Below are 12,709 nucleotides of genomic sequence, written 5' to 3'. Positions count from 1 at the left end.
AGAGACTAGCATAGGAATTGGAAGAATATGCAATAGAATGATCAGCTGTACAATTTAATAGATTTTATTGTCGGATTTGGTTTAATTAAAAAAATTTTGTATTTACAAAGTTACATTTTCAATTCTTTTACTTGTTTATATGCATAAGGAAATATCTAATATTTTAAATTTAATTGACAGTCTGGGTGATAGGATTTGAACACAATAAGGTGAATCATCTCCACAAAAGCTTCTTTTAAAGTTGAAGCATAAAAGAATTAAGAATTGCTTAAACACAGGGCATCTTGTGGGTATTTTGACAAGGAGTGAAAACGGAAAGTACTTTGGGCAGTTGCTGGAATGATTTCTGTTTTACTTGGTAGGAAAAGAACAATGTAAGAGTATGGTGTCTGGCTGTGTGTCTTAGTAACTCTGACTAGGGGTGTTTGGTGGGGAAACCTTGGGAGAAGAAAATCAAATGTACCTTTTGTTGTGTTCCTGGGGTGTCAGTCGTGGATAAACTAAAAATAGCCTGATTTTCATAGATTATGCTAAATGAATGGAGAAGCAACCCATAACTTGAGTAGGAGCACTGAGAATGATTAGGAATTTTATGTTTGTGAGAGACACACAAAACAGTTCTTGTGCAAATCCACTATCATTTGTTCTTTTTTTTGCACATTACAATGAATTTGTTCTAAATCTTAGAGAGATGAGATTTTACATAACCAGATGAAAATGAAAGTCTGAGTATTAAAACAGGCATCTTCCTCATTCCCTCCCCTAAACTCGTATTTTGGAACTTGCTTACTTAAGGCAGATCCCATATCATCCAAAAGCTTTTATTTCTTTATCTGGGAAGAGGGAGGCAAAATATGTAGAAGTAAAGCATGTAAAATATTAGAGGTGTTAAGGTGTAACAAAGATCAGTATTAGAAGCAGTCTTAATTTTCAGAAATTGCATTCTCTTTTTGGGAGAGGACTTACTCTAAAACTCTTTTGTTATTACATTTCTTTTTTTAAAAGGCAGTTGTGCAGAAATCATATTATCTGGTGACTAAGTTTGGTCCTGCCTTTTTTTTTTTTTTGTAATGGCAGCTTTAAAATCAGTGAGAATGTGAATAGTGACACCTAAAGTTTTTAAGTTTTTTAGTAAGTCACTTTGGTAATATCTCTTCTTTAAATAATTTTACTGATTGAATTAATAAGACAACTTTTTGAAATGAAATTTTCAAGGTGAGTTGTGACTTTCTCTTGTAATAGAATACCTTTGCTTTTCTTGGATAAACATTATATTTGATGTGTTTTTAAAATTTAAATTTACCATTACATAATTTTAAAAATAGAAGTAACTAGAAAGATCTTTTACAGACCATAGGTAAATAATGTGACCTTTTAAAAGCTGCAAATTATTAGATTTTTCCAGTCCTCAGAGATTTTATTTTATAGTTACCTACATTTCTAGGACTAATTTCTAAAAACATCCAATGTGTGGTAGACATAGCACTTCACATTTTTCAGTACTTGTTTAGGATCACTTTTTATAAACTTGTCAGAGGAGGCCAGCCCCATCATAGAGTATTAAATTCCTCAGAGATTAGTTTTCTAAAGAATTTATAGATTTGTTTTGGATTCTTATGTCTGGTTTGCTAGTAAGATCTTCATCCTGTTAATAGTCTGACATTCCAAAGACCACCTTAAGGAAAATACATTTCAGTCAGCTCTATATGTTTTTAAAATATTTAGCTTTGAAAAAAATGGCTAAAGATACATCAGAATAGAATTAAGGACATGGTGCCTATTTCTGCCGACAAAGTATATTTGTAAAATGTAGTCAAAATACTTTAATTTAGGTAATTAAGGTCAAGGTTTAGGAAACATGTAAATATTTATGTAGGTATTTATGTATTATGTATAATTTTACAAATGTAACTCTGTATGCATTGTAAGTTATAAATGTGTTGTAACTGTTTATAATAAATTCTTGATGAGTTGTTAAGCTGTTTGAACCTTGATACCAGTAAGCTTTCTCTGTGTTTGTTCTCCTCACTTCTCAGCTTCCTAACTCAGTCTGCCTGTTCTCTATTTACCAAAGTCTTTGCCTTCTTTTTGTGTGTATGCATTTGAAGCTGCCAGTCAGGATTTCTTCTTTCTTTTTGCATTCCAAACTTTTGCCTAGCTGTCTCCCCCCAAACAACATACCTATGTTCCAAGTTGATATTTAATTTTTATCTTCTGATTTCAAAAGCAATATTAATTTTCCTTTAACTTCATCTTTGCTCCTGGTTTCACCATCTTCCTTTTCTGTCATTGTCTTGATCCAGCAATTCACCATGTCCTCTCTATTGTTCATGTAGACTATGAACATGTGTATTTTTATAATTGACAGTAATCTGTTTGAACTAGCAATCTGGTCTGATTACTGCTCTTTCCTTTCCTTATTAACAAAAAAGCTTGAAGAAGAGTATGCCTTACATAGAATTCTCAACCTATTTTAGTGTGACCCCCGCATACAGCCTTTGCCAAAACATTTTCACCAAGAACGTCAGTGATGTCTTGTTACTGGGCTGTGCAGGTATTCCTTCTTGGCATTGTACATGAGTTGCATAATGAGTTGTTCATCTCCATAAGTAAGATTTCAGGATGCTATTTAGAAATATTTTGTGCTGTTAGTTTATTTGGCATAGGTTTGGTCTTGATCCCTGATAAGAAACTAAATTAGATACAATGTCACTGTGTTTTTACTTTTTAATGTTGGTTTTTGAAATTCTAAATTCATTTTAAGGTTCTGTATATGAACTATGTCAATTTAGACAAATGAAATTTTTGGATATTTTGACATGATGATGAGTTTGTAGATGTATCTTAAAGATGTAAAGTTTGATGTTTATATAAGCAAAAGTTTCAGCTAAAATAATTAGTAGTCAAAACTATTATTACCAAAGTGTTAGCTGAGTTGTGCTTGAATCATGAACATACTTACCTGATCTACTAAAGAAACCCTCTGTAGTTAGTTATTACCAGTTATAGCCTGCAACAACTTAAATTGTGTAGGGTATATACATTTTTAAAATATCAGAAGTTGATTGTTAGTTGTGAATCAAATGGATTAAGTTTTGAATTCTGGCTTTGCCAGCTACTAGCTATTTATGTCAGATAAGGTAGTCATTCAGCTTTTTTAGACTCCAGTTTCCTCTGTTGTGTACAGTGTTGGCATATATTTTGGTATTTTTCTCATAGACTTACTATAACCAGCAGGTAGTAATCAATAAATATTAGCTGTGTTATTAGTGTTATCACATTTTAAAATAATTATCTGTTAATTATCTGCTTTTCCAGTGAATTACAAACTTCTTGAGTCCAAGACTTTCTCATACTTGTTATCCCACCACCTAGCCTAAAGTCCGACTTACAGTTATGATTCTTTGTTAAACTGAAAAAAATAAAGTACAACCAAAGGGATAACAAAATACTTCTATTGAGAGGAACATGAAAAAGGGAAATGAAAGGCTTGATGAGGGTATTGAAGACAAGTAAAATCATTAGTCTTTTTTTCTGATATTTGGTTTTCTCCACTATGTGCTTTTGATGTTTTCCTGTCAGTCCAGTTGTGTCTAGAGTAGAGGGGACATTTCTTCAATGGTTGTCTGTTGCACTCATCAGTAAATATAACTTTTGTGGTAAGTTAAGTTGTATTGACCAAGTTTTCATTAGTCTTAATTAAACTTTATTTTGTGCCAGTGGATGACCATAAGTGAGTGAAAAAGGTTTCTGTTATGTGGAAATTGTATTTTTGGTGTTTATTCCAATCCAGAGTCTATTTTTTTGACATTACTTTTTAGTTTAGTTAATTTTCCAAACCCTAAGCATAATGCTATGCTATTTCCTTGGCTACTTTTATAAAGTGTGAAATATAAAATGTTTTATAGACTCTGAATGTCTCCTTTTTCGAATTGTTTGTCTCTATTGGTAAGTAATGTTAGGTTTCTTATTTTTATTTTTTTCCTGAAAATCATAAAATAGGCAACCAACATTAAGGTATGCAAGAATGTCTATAAATACACATGGGATGCATTTGTTTATGACTAATTTTTTTAATGAAATCATATGTGTTATGTGTATGTATATGTTATGTGTGTGGGTAGTTTTATGTTTAAGCAATTTGATGGGTACTTTTGATATGTACACTAAATATTGCAGTATAGTTTCTGAAAATATTTTGATATTTAAATAAATTAAAATGGCAATGTAAACCAATAAGAAAATATTAAGAAGTGAACATTAGATAGTACTGATTAAAGAGTTATCTTAAGACCAGTGTTTCTTGATTTTACTACCAGAATATTTTTCCCAAGATTTTTGAGATCATAGTAATGCTTATACCTAATGAATATAATTATATCTTGGAATAAAATAATCAGAATCATTTTATTAACTTCTTAAAATTTTCGATTAACTTTCTATTAAAAGACTATCATGTGTTTTCTTTTTTTTATGTTTTCTTTAAAGTATCTTTTTACTTTAATATCTCATCCTACTTTTAGAAGACCTGCAAAATATATCCTCTACTTTCTAAATCCAGTTTTATATTAATCAAGTTAGAGATTGTATTCATGAAAAGGACTTTTGAAAATGGTAATACTTGAAGTATCTGCTATTAATTTATGGTGTGTTTTTTCTCTTTTTAGTGGATGATGCTGGCAAAATAGAGCAGAATGGTTCCCCTGGAATGACCATAGACACAGAGTCAGAAATCAGTTCTTGTAAAGTGGATGGCACTTGCCCTGAAGTCATTAAGGTGTACATTTTTAAAGCTGATTCTGGAGAGGATGACTTAGGTAAGAGGAGACCCTCAATATGTTACATATCCTAATTAAACATCTCAACCTAAAGATAACTTTTAAAATAGATTTCCAATGTATTTACATAAATTGTTGGAAGAGATAATTATTTGTTGAAATGACACTGGTGAAAATTAACTTTCCATATGAATTCTTGGAGCTATCATTTTTTGTGCTAGGTGGCACTGTAGACATTGTGGAGAGTGAAACTGAGAATGAGCATAGAGTTGAAGTACTAGACCAGAATAGCAGTATTCGTGTGCCAAGAGAAAAGATGGTTTATATGACTGTCAATGACTCTCAACAAGAAGATGAAGATTTAAGTAAGTAGGTGGCCTTTTTATGGGAGACTTTTATATTTCTGTATTTGTATAATTTAAGATGCATATTTGAAGAAAATAAGCAGAACTATTATAGGCATATTTTATATTCTTTATGTGATATTGTAAAGAACATTAGTCACTTAATGTATGTGTATGATGTCTTTTGAAAAAAGAAATTGTGGTAGAAGCAAAACAATTATTCAGCAAATCTGTAGACTCATTTGCTCAATGAAAATAATGTTTTAGGTATGTAATATTTGAACCTTTCTCTGTGAACAGAATTGAAATAAGAGGTCATGTCTGATGTCTTACAAACTTGGTCCCAAAAGTGTCTTATTAATTTTGTAATTAGATGTTGCAGAAATTGCTGATGAAGTGTATATGGAGGTGATTGTAGGAGAGGAGGATGCTGCTGTTGCAGCAGCAGCTGCTGCTGCTGTTCATGAACAGCAAATTGATGACAATGAAATGAAAACCTTCATGCCAATAGCATGGGCAGCAGCTTATGGTACGTGACACAGCAGCTCAAACTATTCATGGCTCTTGAATATAAATTTATCATTGAAAATAGTTTCTACAGTCTTTAAGAAATCGGAAGTGCCAGCACAGTGAGTTAAGAAAAAGAGGAGGAAACTTACAGATTTTTTTTTCCATTTAATTTTAACAAGAACTCCTTTATGTCTGTTTTATATAAAATATATATAGGCTTTCAGCCTGAAATTCTTTATCTTGATTATAACTGGCCCATGATTTTACAATTTGAAACATAGTAAGATATGTTCATGGAGCAAAATGATGTTAGATTTGAAGGTAGTTATTTCTTACAGTCTTCTCTATAAATATGGCCATAAAATCCATTATGTTATATGGAGATTTGTCATTCTTGAGTATGATGGCCTTACTTTTCATTTCTTGTAGTTGAAAAGTTAATGAATAATGTGTAATTTTGTTTTTTAATGCACATTTTAGGTAATAATAATTCTGATGGAATTGAAAACCGGAATGGCACTGCAAGTGCCCTCTTGCACATAGATGAATCGGCTGGGCTTGGCAGACTGGCTAAACAAAAACCAAAGAAAAGGAGAAGACCTGATTCCAGGCAATACCAAACAGGTGAGGGCAGATTAGTTCAACACCATAGTGTGCTTTATGGGATGCTCAGTGAAATTGAAATAAGAGGTCATGTCTGATGTCATTGAAATTGGTATGTATCCACAGAGGTGTTGTAATGGCATTTTAGCTGATTGATTACATGTATTTTGTGTATTGAATTGACAAATATATTTTAAGAGTTCAGTGATATCCATGAATGGTAACCTTGGATAAGAATAAATTGTTTTACATTCAGACATTCAGGAAAAAGAGTTAAAACTTTAGGTCATTTTAGTGGAAATGAAAATAAATTTCTGGAATATGTTTGCTAACTTTAAGTGAATATATAAAGAATTTGTTACTGTCAGCATAAAACAGGCATCATTTACAGAGAAGTAAGACAAATACTTTGGTTATTTATTAGACATACTCATCGTGTATACTGATTTGGATATCAAAATTTTTTTATAGTTGTGGTTGAAATTTCAGTTAAATGTGTCATGGAAGAAATAAGTTTTTAATGTTGAATTTCTTTTTTAAATGATTTATATTAGATATCTAAATTTAGCTTTAAATTAGTATATGAGATTGATGTAGTCATACTGAGTCAAGTTTCTAGACCATACTTTCTCTTTTTTTTTTAGAGATTTTATTTATTTTAGAGAGGGCAAAGGAGGGAGAAAGAGGAAGAGAAACATCAGTGTGTGGTTGCCTCCTATGTGCCCCCTACCAGGGACTTGGCCTACAACCCAGGCATGTGCCCTGACTGGAAGTTGAGCCTGTGACACTTTGATTTGTAGGCCCACTCTTAATCTACTTAGCCACAGTAGCTGGGGCTGGACCAGTTTTTCTTTATTACTAGATTGCTATATGTTGTTTGTTGAAATAAAATAAAAGATATGTTAATGCAATTTAGGAGTGCTTGTCCAGTGATGTGTAGAATATACACTATATTCTTGAAGAAATCAAAACAGAACTTGTTCTATCATACTTTTTTCTTTTCTTAGCAATAATAATAGGCCCTGATGGACATCCCTTGACTGTCTATCCTTGCATGATTTGTGGGAAAAAGTTTAAATCCAGAGGTTTTTTGAAAAGGCATATGAAAAATCATCCTGAACACCTTACCAAGAAGAAGTACCACTGTACTGACTGTGATTACACTACCAACAAGAAGATAAGTTTGCACAATCATCTGGAGAGCCATAAGCTGACTGGCAAGGTAGAGAAAGCCATTGAATGTGATGAATGTGGGAAGCATTTCTCTCACACTGGGGCTTTGTTTACTCACAGAATGGTGCATAAGGAAAAAGGAGCCAACAAAGTGCACAAGTGTAAATTCTGTGAATATGAAACAGCTGAACAAGGGTTATTGAATCGCCACCTTTTAGCAGTTCATAGCAAGAACTTTCCTCATATTTGTGTGGAATGTGGTAAAGGTTTCCGTCACCCATCAGAGCTCAAAAAACACATGCGAATTCATACAGGGGAGAAGCCATACAAATGCCAGTACTGCGAATATCGGTCTGCAGACTCTTCTAACTTAAAAACACACATAAAAACTAAGCATAGTAAAGAGGTACCATTTAAGTGTGACATTTGTCTTCTGACTTTCTTAGATACCAAAGAGGCACAGCAACATGCACTTATTCACCAGGAAAGCAAAACACACCAGTGTGTGCATTGTGACCACAAGAGTTCCAACTCAAGTGATTTAAAACGACACATAATTTCAGTTCACACAAAGGACTACCCCCATAAGTGTGACATGTGTGATAAAGGCTTTCACAGGCCTTCAGAACTCAAGAAACACGTGGCTGCCCACAAGGGTAAAAAAATGCACCAGTGTAGGCATTGTGACTTTAAGATTGCAGATCCATTTGTTCTGAGTCGCCATATTCTCTCCATTCACACGAAGGATCTTCCCTTCAGGTGTAAGAGGTGTAGAAAGGGATTCAGGCAACAGAATGAGCTAAAAAAGCATATGAAGACACACAGTGGCAGGAAAGTTTATCAGTGTGAATACTGTGAGTATAGCACGACAGATGCCTCAGGCTTTAAACGGCATGTTATTTCCATTCATACTAAAGAGTATCCTCACCGTTGTGAGTACTGCAAGAAAGGGTTCCGAAGACCGTCAGAAAAGAACCAGCACATAATACGGCATCATACAGAAGTGGGCCCACCCTGACACTCTAGATGTTTGGAGAGATCCTGTCCTTGAAGTAGAAAATTGATTTTAAAGCCCACAGTCTTATTCACATACATTACATTCATTTATACTGTGTACAAATAAAATATTGCTTCTAGTTGATTTTTTTTTAACATTATTCCATAGGGAATTCTTTTTTTTTTAATGAAAGAAAAGTAGCAAGAATCAAGTTCTTTTATTTAAATAATCTCTGATCTTATGTTGAATGTTTAAGTCTTAGAACTTGTACTATTTATTTAACTATTTACTTTATTCACTTTGATGGTACTCTTCCCAGACTACTTAAAGATGAGAAATGATAAAATTGGTGACTCTAAAAATGATTGTTTTATTTTTGAATTTCTCATGTTAGAAATATCTGCTGAGTGGGAATACTACTCTCAGGTATAATTATAATATGAAAATAATTTCTTTTAGTATTTTCAGATCACATGACAGTGATGCTACTTAAGAGAACTTTGGCAGACTTGTGTTTACTTTTTATTTGGTTTAGCGGACAAAATATGCTTCCTCTGATTGACTTTGTAAGTGTTTACATATTGTCCATATAACACACTTAAAAAGTCTTACTGAAAGGTTTTGATTACTCCTGTTTTCTTATGTCTGAACTGCTTTTGGGGGGGGGAATACTTGTGTTCTGCAAATCAGACTTACTGTGAACTGAGGTTTGAAATTTTTTTGAGGTAGATTGTGGTCATAGGAGTTTCTGCAACTGGATGTGAAAATGTACCCTAAATTTAATATGTGCTTCTGTATTGCTTATTTTACATATATATACACAATGCCAGTTCTGTCAGCAGTGGAAAATATTAAATGTACAATTAATGGGAAGATACAGGGATATAAGAAAAACCATTTTTGCAGACTTCCTATTCAGAGAGATTAAAATTCAAGTGTAGTGTCAGAAAGAAAGACACTCATATTTTTCAAGACTAAAGGTAATCTTTATTTTGAATATCTTTAGTAATTAGGAAAAGAAGTTATTTCTACATAAAATGTGTTCTTAACAATTTTAGTGTCATAACTTCATTACTGGTTTTGAAAAGCTATTGGCTATCCAGACATTAATCTCTTGTTTCTCAATGAGAAGTCTGGAAAAGATACATCTTTTTACAAAGTAGAGTGTACTTAAGGAAGCAGTGACTTCATGTACCAGAGAATTAATGCAAATTATACTTGACAGATTCACCCTTTTTTCAGCAGTTAAAAGAGTTGAAAACATTTAACACGGACTTATTTTTTTTAGAAGAGAAGATAAATGTATAATGTACATAATGAAAAATGTGAGGTTTTATTTGGAATCACCAAGTCTTTCACAGTTTTTTCTTTTTATTTGAAAGTTAACATATCTTAAACAGTGAGTCATAAATGTAGATGGAAAATTAATTCAAACAGTATTGGATTTGTTAATACAGTTTTTTAGATTATTTAAATTGGCTGGGGCACTTAAGGAGATTTGAAATTTTTATTCGCTCTGATAGCTACAATGTAACTCGACCAAGGTGCTGCCATCTACTCCTCCTGTAATATGTTTACCTTTTGCCTTTCTTTGTGCCACTAATACTCATATTCAGAAGTTATATTTGTAGGGTAAGAAATCTAATGATTTGGGAGTTTTGAGAACTTGTAAAGGCTAGATGAATTTAGTTCCATGTTTTAGACACATAGTAATTTAAACCTAAAGCCAACCAAAGCCACAGAAAGGATTTTGGTACCTCTTAAGCCCTTTGGCTCTCATATATATACCCTGTTTAGTATTCATCCATGGTCCTGTTCTTGAAAACTTATTTTTGTGTGATAACTTTTTAAAAATCTCCCAAGAAATTGTTTTCCCTGAAGTAATATAGAAGGAAATGTTTAAATGAAAGTTTACATTTAAAACAAGATAGCTATTTATATTTTTAAAATAAACTTAACAAAACATGTTACATACTTTATTTTCTCACAATCTGAATTCATACACAATGGTTTGTTTTGTTTTTAGCACAGTATTGAAACCTTTAAAAGGTATTTAAGTATTTGGTCTAGTGAATATAAAACCTTTAACAAAAAATGTAATTGTTCTTACTGTTATGTACTGATACTAGTTGTAGGCTATTTTATTTCTTAAAACAATTTGATTAGCAAAGCTGAGAAAGTGGATGTTTCTGTTTAATGTTTTAAAGAGGTCCAGATTTATACAAGAACATAACTTATTGTTATATAGAAGTAGCCTATTAAATATTATATGTCTTCCTCTGTACACATTGTAAAATACTTAAATTCATACAGAAAAGTATGACACTATTGTAAATGTGTACTTGAGATTAACATGCAAAAATAAAAATTTGAATATTTTTATGTAAATCACTGTCCAGTGTATTTGATACCAGTTAACAATTTTATTTTCCTTGATACATTACTTTATTATTTTAATTTTTAAATTCTTTTTCAAATACTGTTGTTGCCATTTTCTCCTGTGACTCTCCCACACTTCACCCACCTCAACTTCTAAACCTCAGTTCTACACCCCTTTCTCTTTGTCCATAGTTTCCTTATACGTGTTCCTTGACAGATATTCCCTTTTGTTCCCCTTGTTATCCCTGTCCCACAGCCCCTCTAGTTACTGTCAGTTTGTTCTCTATTTTAGTGACTTAGGTTCTGTTTTGATTTCTAGTTTGTTTTGTTGCTATAAGTTCCACTTACAGTGAGATCATACGTTATTTGTCTTTCACCACCTGGATTATTTTACTTAGCATAATGCTCTACAGTTTCATCCTTTGCTGTTACAAAGGGTACACGTTCCTTCTTTCTTTCAGCTGCATAGTATTACATTGTGTAAATGTACCACAGTTTCTTGATCCATTCATCTACTGATGGGCACTTAGGGTGCTTCCAAAACTTGGCTATTGTAACTTGTGTTGATACGCACATTGCTATGCACATTGCTGTGCGTAGGTTCTTTTGGGTTGGCATTTCGGATTCTAAGGGTATATTACCAGCAGTGGAATTTCTGGGTCAACAGGCAGTTCCATTTTTAGTGTTTTGAGGAAATTCTACTCTTTTTCTATAGAGGTTGCATTTGTACCACAATGTACTAGGGTTCCCTTTCCTCCATATCCTTGCTAGCCACTGTTTCTTGCTTTGTTTATGAAGGTCATTCTCACTGATATGAAATGGCATGTCACTGTAGTTGTCATTTACATCTCTGATGGCTAGTGATGTGAGCATCCTTTCATATATCTCTGGACCCTTCTATGTTGTCCTTGGAGAAGTGGCAGTTCAGGTGTTTGTCTGCTTCTTAATTGGAAATTTGATTTCCTGGAGTAGAGCCATGTTCTTTATATATTTTGGATATTAAATACTTGTCTGAGGTTTCACTGGCAAGTATTTTTTCCCCTATGGTGGCTTACCTTTGTTTTACTGATGTTTTCTTTAGCCATGCAGAAGCATTTTAATTTGTTGAAGTCCCATTTGTTTATTCTTTCCTTTATGTACCTTGCTATATAGAATATATAGGGGAAAATATTGCTGTGTGAAATATCTGAGATTTTCCTTTCTGTGTTTTCTTCTAGGACTTTTATGGTGTAGTGAATTATATTTTACTCTTTCCTACATCTTTTTAAATTTTTTTAATATATTTTATTGATTATGCTATTACAGTTGTCCCATTTTCCCCCCTTCACTCCCCTCCACCCTCCATACCCTCTCCCACCCACATTCCCCCCCTTTAGTTCATGTCCATGTGTCATAATTTCTTTAGCTTCTACATTTCCCATACTATTCTTACCCTCCCCCTATTTTCAACCTATATTCTGTGCTACTTATTCTCTGTACGTTTTCCACCTCTCTCCTCCTCCCCCTCCCCTGTTGCTAGCCCTCCGTGTGCCCTCCATTTCTGTGGTTCTGTTCCTGTTCTAGTTGTTTGCTTAGTTTCTTTTGGTTTTGTTTTAGGTGTGGTTGTTAATAATTGTGAGTTTGCTGTCCTTTTATTATATGTTTTTTCTTTATCTTCTTTTCTTAGATAAGTCCCTTTAGCATTTCATAAAATAAGGGCTTGGTGATGATGAACTCCTTTAACTTGACCTTATCTGAGAAGCACTTTATCTGCCCTTCCATTCTAAATGAGAGCTTTGCTGGACAGAGCAATCCGGGGTGTAGGTCCTTGTCTTTCATGACTTGGAATATTTCTTTCCAGCCCCTTCTTGCCTGTAAGGTCTCTTTTGAGAAATCAGCTGACAGTCTGATGGGAACTCCTTTGTAGGTTACTGTCCCCTTATCTC

The 12,709-nt window shown here is 33.1% G+C and overlaps 1 protein-coding gene across 8 annotated transcripts in view; it reads left to right on the top strand.

Annotated features, from left to right (window-relative positions):
* LOC114489884 (zinc finger X-chromosomal protein-like) overlaps positions 1-10,793 on the top strand; it is a 60,617-nt gene extending 49,824 nt beyond the window's left edge. For 6 of the 8 annotated variants that reach the window (XM_036017261.1, XM_028503734.2, XM_036017257.1 and 3 more), the window contains 5 exons: positions 4,668-4,817; positions 5,000-5,143; positions 5,496-5,651; positions 6,113-6,256; positions 7,243-10,793. In XM_036017261.1, the coding sequence (XP_035873154.1) occupies positions 4,668-4,817; positions 5,000-5,143; positions 5,496-5,651; positions 6,113-6,256; positions 7,243-8,426 (1,778 nt within the window). In that variant the 3' untranslated portion in view covers positions 8,427-10,793. The remainder of the gene's footprint in view (positions 1-4,667; positions 4,818-4,999; positions 5,144-5,495; positions 5,652-6,112; positions 6,257-7,242) is intronic. The other 2 variants (XM_036017260.1, XM_028503735.2) reach the window with 2 other exon arrangements.
* The last annotated feature ends 1,916 nt before the right edge of the window (positions 10,794-12,709 follow it).

The sequence above is a fragment of the Phyllostomus discolor genome, chromosome Y (genome assembly GCF_004126475.2).
Source record: "Phyllostomus discolor isolate MPI-MPIP mPhyDis1 chromosome Y, mPhyDis1.pri.v3, whole genome shotgun sequence".
Taxonomy (NCBI): Eukaryota; Metazoa; Chordata; class Mammalia; order Chiroptera; family Phyllostomidae; genus Phyllostomus; species Phyllostomus discolor.
Note: the sequence above shows the minus strand (reverse complement) of the source record. Positions and strands in the feature narration are given on the sequence as shown.